At 30.4% G+C, this 13,413-nt stretch overlaps 1 protein-coding gene across 1 annotated transcript; it reads right to left on the bottom strand.

The window, feature by feature from the left end:
- Nucleotides 1-833: 833 nt before the first annotated feature.
- On the bottom strand, nt 834-13,190 carry LOC148300453 (protein pinocchio-like). The gene is made up of 4 exons (XM_088274793.1): nt 12,839-13,190; nt 10,197-10,269; nt 5,395-5,632; nt 834-3,361 (listed from the first exon to the last, which is right to left on the bottom strand). The coding sequence occupies exons 2-4, from the start codon at nt 10,244-10,246 to the stop codon at nt 3,143-3,145; spliced, it is 507 nt and encodes a 168-aa protein (XP_088130919.1). The 5' UTR covers nt 10,247-10,269; nt 12,839-13,190; the 3' UTR covers nt 834-3,142.
- Nucleotides 13,191-13,413: the final 223 nt, after the last annotated feature.

Here is a 13,413-nt window from a genome sequence, read left to right as displayed (position 1 = left end):
TATTTTTTAACTTTAAAAACGTTCTCCTGAAAAATCAAGTTTTTTAATTTATGACATTCTTGAAAGGAGTGAGCGATGTATTTGCTTACTAAAGGATTATGTAAATGTAACAAATTAGCTACTTACATAAATCCTATTATATGTATTTACATAATTATAGGGTATTTTAAATACCTACAAAATTTTAAAAACCCTAAACCCTGTATTATGTAATAAATGAGTATACATATATTTTAGCATTTTTAAAGGGTAAAAAAAATGCAACCAAGCATTTTTTGCAAATGCAAATCGTAGTTGTAAAATAATAAAGAAACAGTGGTGCAATAAAGGAAATATATACAGTTTGAAGTGACAGAACAAAGATGTAATGGGAACATTTCTAGCTTACCTCCTAGGTATTTGGTTTAATCGTTAATGATGAATATTACACCATCTCAAGAAAATGTGATGGAAACTATCATGAATTATAAGTAACCTCTGAACTCTTACTATAGTGTTACATGGTACAGTTGCCAGGTTGCCAGTTGAGTCTCGATCAGTATCTGGTCAACCATGCGCAATAATTAATGGGAAAAAATATTTATAAAGAAAATTTTGAAAATCTGTGCTATCTGCATGTAAGGCGGATATTCCAACGAGAAATAAGTCTTAACAAGGAAATGCTCCCCAAAATGCATTGCTAAGGGATATGACACAATATGCTAAGCTTTGCATATACATATGCGCAAAAAAAGTTATGCAAATTATCATAAAGTAGCTTCCAAGGTTGTGAACATTGAACAATTTGCCGCTGGTATACATATATGTATAGGTATTGAATAACAAAAAACACATTTAAAATAATTTTATTTATTTATTCAATTATTTTATGGTTAAAGTACCTAAAGTAAAGAATTATATAACATAACTATTAAATTAAAATATAACAAATTATAAATTCTATTGCACCTATAATTCATTAGCTTATGTAAAAAAAAAAGTTTAAAGCTGTCTATAGAATTTTTGGGGATAATTTTTGAGATTTATTGCATAGAAATTTACATAGGTAGTAGGTATGTATACATATTTAAACTGGCTATTTGTTATTATGTTATTTTGACCATAGTTTATATTTATGCATATTGTCAATTTTATTTTAGTTGAAATTTTAACAAAATTGAGCATTTATTTTAAATAGCCAATAAAATTATATGAACAGGTATATGTATGTTTGTGTGAATAAAATCAAATACTTGGTTCACTTATTCTTTATTGGTTAAATAATTTATTGAGGATAAAATTAATTTAGCAATTGTTCTAAGCTGTTTGCATAAATAAAAATGAATTTAAACTTCATGACATCTAGAAGGTGAAAAATTATGCAAATATAAAATGCAGTAATGTGTATATCGAGTCCAGCTCGATAAGACTTACATAACTAATATTGAAAATATTTTGTCCACCCATTGATTAACCTTTGCGAGCAATTGAGAGAGTGCTTACACACTCAGTATCCCAACCTCAGCATGCCGATGTAGTATTTGTATTGATAAGGAATTGATGAAAATTGTTTTTTTTTTGTTTTGTTACTTATTTCTGATTTAAAACAGTTATATAATGCTACACATCAGCAAGAACAATTTTTATGAGTTAAACTAATTTGTGTCTAAATGAGTGTCCGCCTCCGTAGTTTAATGGTCAGCACGCTCGGCTACCGTTCTGGAGGTCCCGGGTTCGATTCCCAAGGGGGGTAAAATAAATATAAGTGATTTTTTCACTGAAATATTTATTCAATACACTGGACTGGTACCTGAAGCGGAGGGCTGATCACCTTTCCTTCATGTGTAAAAACTATCAAGATAACACTGCGTTTATATGACACAGTGCCCTATGCACCATTTGGGTGCGGATAAGGGTTTTATTATTTATTATTAAACTAATTTTGTTATTACATAATTGTCAGGATACAGTCTTTGTTTGTTATTCATCAAATAAAAAAATTGATGATATTTTCCTTGTAATAATGAATTTTTTACGATTCAAGAATGTATTGATTTGCAAAAAAACAATATCGTCACTATATCAGATTATATTATATTAGTAAAAAGAAAATAACAATCATGGCATGCCAGGCTGGCCGAGTCAAATCATCAACTTTAAATGAATTTGGCCAAATTTTGCAAGATCTTCTCAAAACATTTAACTTAGTTTACTAAAATTGTATAAAAAAGTGTTAAAAGCCTGTATTTTGCAAAAAATATAATACGCCATTAGGTTTTTGCGACACATTTTGGACGGGTGTTTTTTACGCCTGCGGACCGCTGGCAACTGCATTTATATATAATATATCCAAAATTCCAGAATTCTACTTTTATTTACATATATCGCCTACTCCTTTCAAGAACGTCATAAATCAAAAATTGCCAATTTTTAGCTATGCATGTTTTCGGAATGCCCAGAAAATGTACTATATCCCGGCAAAAACGGCATATTTTAAACTTAATATTTACCCGCTACAGGGCAGAAAGTGTTGTTTTTTCATTTTGAAGAAAAGGCATTGTTTAATTATTTTTGTGAAATATATTAAATATTTTTGAAATGGAGAAAAAACCTTCAGGTTTTACCAAAAAAGATCTATTGCACAGTAAAAAGTTCAAAAGTGGCTTGATATTTATTTTTAAAACATTGTATTATATTTTTAAACTTTAAAAACGTTCTCCTGAAAAACCAAGTTTTTTTATTTATGACGTTCTTGAAAGGAGTGAGCGATATATGACAATATGTGACGTGTTTCGTCTTATTAAGATATCAAACACTTCATTATAAAAAATAATGTCTTAATAAGATGAAACACGTCACATCATATGTATATATGTAAGTAAAAGTATAATTCAATCCAATAACCATGTTTAAATTTGGATATATTACCAAAAAATTTAAAAGAGAAAGGTATTTCAACGAAAAAAATGTAAATACATCTTTCGAGAATGTCTCGCAAAATTTGCACTTGAAGATAAATGTTTCGGCAGTACAGGGCAATTTAAGGTCTAATCAACAAGCTGCTCTTAGAGTATATTGTAATATCGAAGTGTCGCCCGTAAGAGGCCAAGGCTTCTGGAGCTGGTCAGCCGTCAACGGGAGCGAGCTAGAAGCTGAGGTGGCGTCACGAGGGCCGCTCCTGGGCGGAGAGCTTCTCGAGGCGCTGGCACAGGTCGTGCGCCAGGCGCGCGGCGGCGGAGCACAGCGGGGCTGAGGGGACGGGGGGGCCAGCGGGGGCGGCGGCGGCGGGGGGCGCGCGGAGCGCCGGGTACGACTGCGTGCCGCGCGAGCACTCCGACAGAGGACAGACGCCCACCCAACTGGCCTTGCCAAACGCGTGCGACTGAAAATAATAAAAAAATGGTTAATAATTAATAAATGATTAAATAAACATTGCATCAATTTGGTGCAGTGCCTTATGCACCATCGGATGCATATAAGGGTCAGTAGAAGAATTTTTGACAGTGACGTTTGATATTGCAAATAATTTTTGAACTTAATATTTTGTCTGATGTTACGAATGCTGTCGAGTTGACTTTTTTACCTAGTTGAGTAGGTCTGTTATTTTGGGATTGCCTATTCACTAATCTCTGGTGACAGATGACAGATGAGCACGCGACCAGCAATAGACTGTCCTACTAACTGGATAGGAACGTGTGTTTACGATAGGCAAATAGACAAGCTAATCCAGAGTGCGAGTGGTGGGGGAACCTATTAGCTCCAAAATTCAGAAAGCTTTCAACTCATTGGATTATTTCAAAAACTTGATGAGGATATTCACTATCTCAAAATGTCTTTTTATTGGCTCCGACTTGAGAAATATCTTAATCATTATTATGCAAAAGCCGTAACATGTACCCTTCGGAAACCCACTTAACACACTAAGGACGGGAAGGGTATTTCTATCCGTTCGGTCGATTGATGCTTAAGCACAAGGAGGGCATTTTTACCTTCTGCACCGGCCTCATTTTAATGTCAGAAAAGAAGGAATTACATATTTAATGTTTTTATATGAATATTATGTCCAAATCTCTTTGTTAAGGTCTTAACTTTATGTAACCCCGTTGCCAGTGGTCGGCAGGCGTAACACCCATCCTTAGTGTGTTCAAAAACAAATTCATATAAAGTTGTAAAAAAAGTAGCAACAAAAAAATCTTATTCTCCTTATCGTGCCAACAAACGGTAGAATTTGACTAACTGTGGCAATTTCAATATTATTTAATGTAATTTTAAACAATTATTTGGTTCTACGAATGGAGCCACTTTCTCAAGTTTTTATGAAAGTATGATATGCATTTCCCTTGCAATATATATTATTTTGCAATCTTTAAAAAAAAATATTTCACATATACATAATATATATAAGATGTTACAAATAAAAATGAATATAATCAATAAATATTTCATTAAAATGGTGTCAGTAAGATCAAAGATCAATAACAAAATTACGCAAACATTATTAAAAATCCATTAAATCAATTGAATTACTTTTTACAATTTTATTATCCTGTGCTCATTTACCTAAATTTAATTTTTAAGTGTGTAATTACGATAGGAGGCAATATAATTTCTTTCTTTTATAATTACACTTTCAATACCTGAAATCTTTGCAAATGTGATCTTGAGGCTGATTACCCATTTATCAAAAAAGATTGAGGTCTAACATATGTTAAATTGTAACTTAATTTCCTTTTTGATGCAGGTAACATTTGACGTAATCATTTTTTTCTTAAAACATTGTTTTTGTATTGAAAAAAGAGGTTTTTCTCTCAAAATAAAAATATGGTTTGGATGTGAAAAATGTTATTGAATGGTAATGAATTATTTTTTTTTCTTAAAATACCGTTTTTGTATTGAAAAAAGAGGTTTTCTCTCAAAATAAAAATATGGTTTAGAGATGAAAAAAGTTATTGAACAGTAATGAATTAATTTTTTTCTTAAAATACTGTTTTTGTATTGAAAAAAGAGGTTTTTCTCTCGAAATAAAAATATGGTTTAGAGATGAAAAAAGTTATTGAACGGTAATGAATAATTTTTTTCTTAAAATACCATTTTTGTATGGAAAAAAGAGGTTTTTCTCTCAAAATAAAAATACGGTTTAGAGATTAAAAAAGTTATTGAAAGGCAATGAGCTTAAAAAAATCATAAACATATTTTTGCAATATATATTCTAAAAACCCAAAAAAAACAACATATATTCTTTAAAAAAAAAATGTCAGGCGTGAGGTGACGACCGGCTCTCAGCGCAGCCGGATGCTTTATGAATTCTATTATTGCGCATGAGGCCTTAACATACGATACGGTTCTGTCTGTGATCTTCTCCCTCTTCTCCATATATTTACGCTTCAATTTTATATAAATGCCAACTATGCTCACCACAGGCCTGTCACGTTCCCACATTTCTCCGCAGTGTTGGCAGAGCGGGCAGGGGCGTTGCAGCGCGTAGCCGCCGCACTCGGGGCAGTCCAGGGACACGTGCTCGTGCGTCCAGCTCACACCGCACGTGAAGCACGTGTTCAGCTGCGCGCGCAACTCCTCGATGGTCAGCGCCGCCTCGGCATGCACCACTGGCAGATTCTCCATGGAGGCAGTTAGCGGGCTGTGAGGAGTCAACCTGCAAAGACAAGATAATTTTTTTAAAACCATAATGAACCATTACTTATATTATTTATAGATTAGGCATTAACTTTGTGGAATGACATGTTGATTTCTTTTAAATTAAACACTTGTATAATACAACTTAGTGATTTATTACCCTATCAACCTCTAAATATATATATACAGTAGAGTCTCAATTATCCAACCTAAACTGAGAAGCGAAAAGGTCGGTAACACAGAAAATTATTAAAACGAAAAAATGTGTTAATTTTATTTGCACATTGAAAATTTTTCAAATATGTACATACAACGTAACTGAATGCAACGAACTAAATCATCAAAATGCATTTATGGCAAAGTAATAAAACATGTTTTACTGTAGGTACATACTCACATAAAGGAAAGGGGCATTGTTCCGGTAGGTCGGATAACCGAAGATCATAAAAAAAATTGTGTTAGTTTTACTTTTTACATGTAGATGAAAATGTCTGTTTGTTTTCGAAACTAGTCGTATGTTATGAAATAAAACTGATTAATTGGTATAACGCAAGTGTTAAATTTAAAAAAAAAAGTAATCAACTATTACTTAAATGATTTAAAATCTATATTCGACCCTTGTTTAACCTTCTGCTGGGTACATCGCTCACTCCTTTCAACAATGTCATATATCAAAAAACTTTCAGGAGATCGTTTTTAAAGTTTAAAAATATAATGAAATGTATTAAAAATAAATATCAAGCCACTTATTGAAGTTTTTACTGTGCAACAGAACTTTTTAGGTAAAACCTGAATGTTTTTTCTCCATTTGAAAAATATTAAGTATATTTAAGAAAATATTTAAACAATACTTTTTTCATCAAAATGCAAAAACAACATTTTTTGCCCTGTAGCGGGTAAATATTAAGTTAAAAATATGCCGCTTTTTCTGGGATATAGTACATTTTTTAGGCATTCCAAAAACATGCACAAACAAAAATTTATGTTTTTTGATATATGACGTTGTTGAAAGGAGTGAGCGCCATATCCATTGGAAACATGACATTATTTTGTTGTTATTCACATTGTTGCTAACAAATCTGGAATGCATTGAGTAGTCCATTGTTTTAGTTACAAAATATATCATTTCATTTATATTTTTTCAAAAGTAAAATAGTTTAAATTGTATCTGTAGGATATGCATCTTACAGATGGCACAAATATGTATCAACACTGGCGGCAGCTACTTGACGGATATCATCTTTTCCACTTAACGAAAAAAATCATAATGGTCCATATTAAGATTTCCATTACTCAAAATCTTTTTTTTTAATTTAGTTATTTTTTGTTTTGTCCGCCTCCGTAGTGTAATGGTCAGCACGCTCGGCTACCGTTCTGGAGGTCACGGGTTCGATTCCCAAGGGGGGTAAAATAAATATATGTGATTTTTTTCACTGTAATATTTATTTAATATTACCCTAGACTGGTACCTGAAGCGGAGGGCTGATCACCTTTCCTTCATGTGTAAAACGATCAAGATAACACTGCGTTTATATGACGCAGTGCCCTATGCACCATTGGGGTGCGGATAAGGGTTTTATTAATATTTTTATTTAAAAATTATTCAAAAATAAAATTCGATGATTAATTTTGAGCCTACCTAAATTTGTTTGTATACTACAGCTCAGCTGTCCAAACTTAAAACACAGTAAGGGACATTCTTTTTGTAGTACGTTTTTTTTTCCATTTTTGGACTAAGTAGCATCTACTTAGTCCAAAAATGCAAAAAAAAACATACTACAAAAAAATGTCTCTTACTGTGTTTTGAATTTGGACAGCCGAGCTGTTTAGGTCACAAATGTTAAATATAATTGACATACGAAGTCATTTGCAAAAATTATAACATCTTCCCATAGAGTGATTAATTCTGTGCCACCTTGTGCAAGTATATGAAAGTAAAAAATGAAACATACATTGAGTTATGTCAGACAAACTAAGTATATACATAATTGCATCTCATCAACATAAGTCCTTGAAAGCAGGTTGAATTGCTTAGATTTAATACAATGTGAATGCAGTCGTTATTTAAGGAACTGAATTTTATTATGTTAGTTGTATCCGTAATAATAACACAACATTAGGATAGTAATGATATAACAACCATTGTGTATACTAAATGCAAATGCAAGTGAGCATTTTAATCAAAATAATAAATAATGAAAATAAAATTGACAAAACTTTACATATTATTGTATTTGTAAGGACAAAATATTTATGAATAAATAATATCAAGAGCACAATAAAAAAAAACATTGCTAAATTAATTGTTAGATTAATTCAGGTTCAGTGCTGCAGAACAGCGTTTATTATTTAATATAATTTTGTACTTAAGTTATACATATTTATATATATACATATATTTTTTTTTTTTTTTATTGGACACTGTCTATCCTCACTAGGTATTTGGAGATACCTGTTCTGAGGTAGGCAGGGTATGCTTATTCTTTTTATAATACAGCTTTATATATATTTTAATGATAATATAAAAGTGGTAAGACTGAAATAATATGAAATAATAATTATAAAAAGAAAGCAAATAGAGAGTTTAACTAAAAGAAAAGTAAAATCTAAAGGAGTAAAATTAGAAAATTAGAAAATAGGATTAGAAAATAGGATTATATAATTATAAAAACACTGACACTGAATTAAAGTTAGTTCATTTTTCATTTTTCTGGGAATATTTAAAGGGGGTGTTTTTTATAATTTTTGTTATTGTTTGTAAATTAAATTAAATTAAAATAAGTATTTTTTTTAATTCTTTATTGATTCGGAATTAACTCTGGAATGACATATTGATTATTTTAAAAAAATTTAACATTAGAATATACCACTTTAATGAGTTTTATTTATATATACGACTAGTTTCGAAAATTTACAGATGATTTCATCGGCTGTCCAAATTTAAAACACAGTAAGGGACATTTTTTTTGTAGTACGTTTTTTTTGCATTTTTGGACTAAATGGAGTCTACTTAGCCCATAAATGCAAAAAAAAAACTAACACAAAAAAAAATGTCCCTTACTGTGTTTTAAATTTGGACAGCCGTCATCTTCTGGTTAAAATTAAAACTTAATAATTAGTCATATATATATAAATAAAACTCATTAAAGTGGTATATTCAAATGTTTAATTGTTTACAAATAGTATTTTTTAACACTTCAACTACAAAATTAGATTTTTGTTGTTTGAATTGTTAAAATTTGATTACTGTTTTCCTTTTTTTTATTTTTAACATATAAGTATAATATTTATACCAATCAGGTATGTGGTAAATAATGAATTAAAGTATATTATATATTATATTTTTATTCAAAACATTACTTACTTTATATTATAACAAACCAAAAAAATACTAATGGCACATGCATGTTTTTTGTTTTTTTTTTACTAAAATGAATTTAACTAAACTCACTTATCCACTATGCATTTAGCATATCACATGTCGCTTTTCAATTGCAATTGTACTCCTTGAATATTAAAACCATGTCAGTGACACGTTTATCATCACAAGGTAGTTATGAGTAAGTAGGTACTTAATAACTCTCAAATGTATAGTGACTTTCCTAACAGTACCTCTCTAAACAAATTGTTATTCTAACGGGCAGAAAGAAAAGAAAAAACTGTGCATAACTTAGACATCACACAAGAGCAGCCGCAGTAAGAAATACCATTTATTTTCATTTGTGCTAGTAATGAATTGCACAAAGTAACTAAAATATGATATACTCTCATGGCATAATCTCTGACAACCACTTTTTACCAAATGGCTATAAAGAGAAATCTGTTACCAAGTGGCTATAAGGAGAATACTGGCTACCAAATATCATACAAATTATACCAAATCATAGTTCCAGTATACATATATATCATAACATATTTTAAAAACAACTACATATAATGACTATGGAATGAATTACCTCTCCTTGTAAAAAAATGCACCTTTTCTCCTTTTAAGAAACATCTGAGACATAACTATCTATCAAATCCTCCTCCCTTAGTTTTTCCCTCTACCTCCTTCCCTAAACTCCCCTTTTCCTTTGCCTTCCTAACTATAATTAATTTGTAATTTATGTTTTTTTAATGTTCAAGTATTATCTACCCTCTGATTGCAAACAGCTATATATGGTATCAAACGTTTTGACCAATATAACTAGTCTGTTTTAGGTTGGTTGGAAGATATTGCTTTTTAGCAATAAGCCCGCCAATGTACTTATTTCTGTTCTGTACATGAAGTTTAAATAAATATAACAAATGAATTTGCGATGTGTACACACAAAAAAACATAGTCTTTATAAGACATCAAAAGAATTATAGTGTATTCTTAGAGAAATAGAACGGCGATGACGTATAACTCATAATGTTGATAATATGTTTATTGTATGCACACAACAGTATATGCAATTTCTCAATGATTAATAGTACCCAGTGTAAACAGTTTTGACCATGGAATAAGTATTAGGTAGATACGTACTTATTTACTTGTTTAAATAATACTGTTCAGTAATTATTGTATTGTTTGGTAATGTAAATAATAAATGTTTTACCTGTCCCGAGATGTGCTCAATTCAGTTGGGTGCAGACTTGTCAGGGACATTTCTTCCGTTCCGAATGGATGAACTGGAAGAAAATAATACATTTTTATAACTTCCATATTGAGCCTAGAACTGATATGTGCTGGAGTGAGTAGCAATTGTTAAATGAAATACTTTACTAGTGGTTGTTAAAAAGAAGAATATTAAATTGTAAAACAATATCATCGCCCATACTTGAGTGAAAGCATTCATTGGTTGATAAACATGTGCATTTTATTAAATCTTATTTATATAATCGCACAGATAAATAACATTGTGTCGGAATTCCATTAAGAAATATCAAAACAAAGAAAGATAAACAGTACATTACTACAAAAAAACTTGCCTCTGGGATTATGTGATAAGAAATTAATAAGTCACGTTGATTAAACTTAGAAACAATTTGTTTTTAAAAATAATTATCTACATGATATTTTTTCAGGAAAAATTTCATCATCAAGTTCTGAAAATACATACTATGTACCAAAAACTCCCATAACTCTATCACCATTAACTTTTCCTAGAGATAAACAAAAAAAAATTACTACATACTTAAAAAAACATTTAAAACAGATTCAATAACATGTAAAATCAAAAGATTTCAATTTGCAAAACTTATTATTTACATATAATAATTCAAAGTGACCATCAAATGATAAAGAGAAATATTTTGATTGCATAATATGGTAGCTTTATTGGGAATTGATCTAATTTATATAGACAAGCAGTATCGTAAAATGATATATTAATTTCTTCCTCTCATGTCAAGTTTAGAAATAAGTATTGATTTAATTGTTTATTTTCCTTAGATTGATATCAACTGTTGTACGAAAAAATTCATCAAAAAACAAAGGCATGATTAATTAATCTACTGTGAATAGGCTCATCTCCTTATACCACAATGTAAAACATCTCAGACGTTACAACTATTTTTTTTACTAATTTACAATACTAAAAGTACTGTTTTAGTCAGTCTTAGAAATATCTGTGAATCAGACCGTCAGACTCTCGGATTAGTCAGTCAGACTGACTAACTGGGCAGTTGTGAAAACCTGGTGCCACACAAATATATAATACTATGTATATCATTGGTTTTTACAGTTAACATGCATATCCGCACTAACAAAGACACAGGTTTTACTTGTCTTAGAATGCGTTAACTCTAGTTAGGCAGGCAATTAAAAAATATTTATATTTACACTCTGCAACAGGAATATGATGTATGTAAAAGCAAGTTTACACTTTAAACTGGTGGAAACTAGAACTATAATGTCTTGAATGCTTTTCGCAGATACTTTGTAGCACTTTTTATAAACTTTATGCAATAAAACAACTTTGTTTTGAACCAATTTTTTTCTCCAACCAGTTTCAACAAGAACCTTATCATCATCAGGGTTAAACATGTACTCTAATGGAGAACTATAATGGACTTTGCAGGGGACATTTGAGGAGCTGTCAAGATATTTTCATATACATAGGACAACTTTTGGCGTAATCCGTAAATCACAATAAAAATGAGGATGTTTTTGTGATGTGAGTAGGGACTTTGCAGGGCAAGTTTGAAGCGTTTTGAGTCCTTTATTTTAGAAATACTTTGACAGCTCATAAAATATCCGCGTCAACCGCTAATCACAACTAGGAGAGCAGAACAGAGAAAGTGAGGTGTTTGTTTACATTCTGTACCTATGGTAGGATGTGAGAAAGTGCAATACTCCAAAACTGTGGATTGTGAGTTCAAAGATTTTTTTTTAATAACCAGAAAATACGTGAATTTAACAACAAATATTTTTATATGTACAAATGAGTTGCTTTTATAAAATAACTGACAAATTAAAAAAATGATACATTAATAATTCTCTCAAATTTATTATCTTTGTAGAAAGACTAATTAAATATATAATTATGACACTGGGAGAAAAATTATTTGTCATAACATAAAATAAAAATAAATGTTAAAAAGTGTTATTAATTCCATTTTCTTACATAAATAAGTATGTAGGAATAAATTTGTATCTCGTGAATAAATTAAAAGTAGAAAAAGTTTTACATTATATAATTTTTTTAAAAAATCACTTATGTCATTTTATGAATTTTATCTAATAAATTATGAAAATTCAAAGGTTTTATTTAAAATACTAAGCAATGTTATTATTTTTTTATATTATCAAATATTTTTCTACATTACTTATTTTTAAGTGATTCATATTTAGTGCATACATATTTATTTTTTAATAATATTAATTATTATACTTTATAAGAGATAATATAAAGTAGGTAAGTATATGTTCATGTACCAATATCGCTAGAAAAATTACTGTATTTAATAAAAACATTATTTATTAAATAAACATCCACGGAAAAATATGACTAATAATAATCTTTACCATAATCCATAAGAACCTACTGGATGATTCATAAATGAAAAAGGTATTTTATTAATCGTGAATGAATTAATGTGTAATTGCTTATTAAAATATAAATAAAGTGTAAAGGTGCATTCAGCCACCCAATAAAAAAATACCAGTTTCTTTTCTCTTTGCAAACCACAACAAACATCGGTGAAAGTTGACGAAGCAAACAACACAACAAAATTAACATAACATAATGAAACTTACTTTTCGACAAAGATGAAAATAAGGTCTCGAACGTCTTGGGAAACCCCAAACTGTCAAAAGTTTATTTAGATTTCTAAAACCCACTTAAATCTGAATCTTAAAACCGTTAGTTGGGTGCATTCCACGTTTCACTGAACCACTGCAATCAATCAGGATTGATCTAAAAATGTTATTTATGACTTGACACTAATCAGATTACCACGTCTATGTTATTATAACGATTAAAAAATTGTTTTGTCAATAGTAGTTGAGAATGTCAAGCGTCACTAGTTTTTGCAATGATTTCGAAACTTCAAATTATAGTCGCTAAGATGCAGACACAACCGAACACGACGAAGGCGCTGCGGCGAATGACGGAATTTGACGGAATCACAAAATGACGAGAGCAGTGAACGGGGAACGAGTTTCAGTATCTGGATCTTTCAATTTTATGAACAGTCTGAAGCCAGTAGTAAAAAAGTTATAACAAATTGTAAGGTTTGTTTAAAAAGTATATGGCATTCCTTTACCTTTTGATATTGGTTACTAATATGCGATGAGTCACTGTACGGGCTGGCGCCGAAACGTTGGCGCCC

The sequence above is a fragment of the Brachycentrus maculatus genome, unplaced genomic scaffold (assembly GCF_059751285.1).
Source record: "Brachycentrus maculatus isolate JH-2025_06_01 unplaced genomic scaffold, ASM5975128v1 h1tg000714l, whole genome shotgun sequence".
Lineage (NCBI taxonomy): Eukaryota > Metazoa > Arthropoda > Insecta > Trichoptera > Brachycentridae > Brachycentrus > Brachycentrus maculatus.
This window is presented reverse-complemented; position numbering and strand designations above follow the sequence as displayed.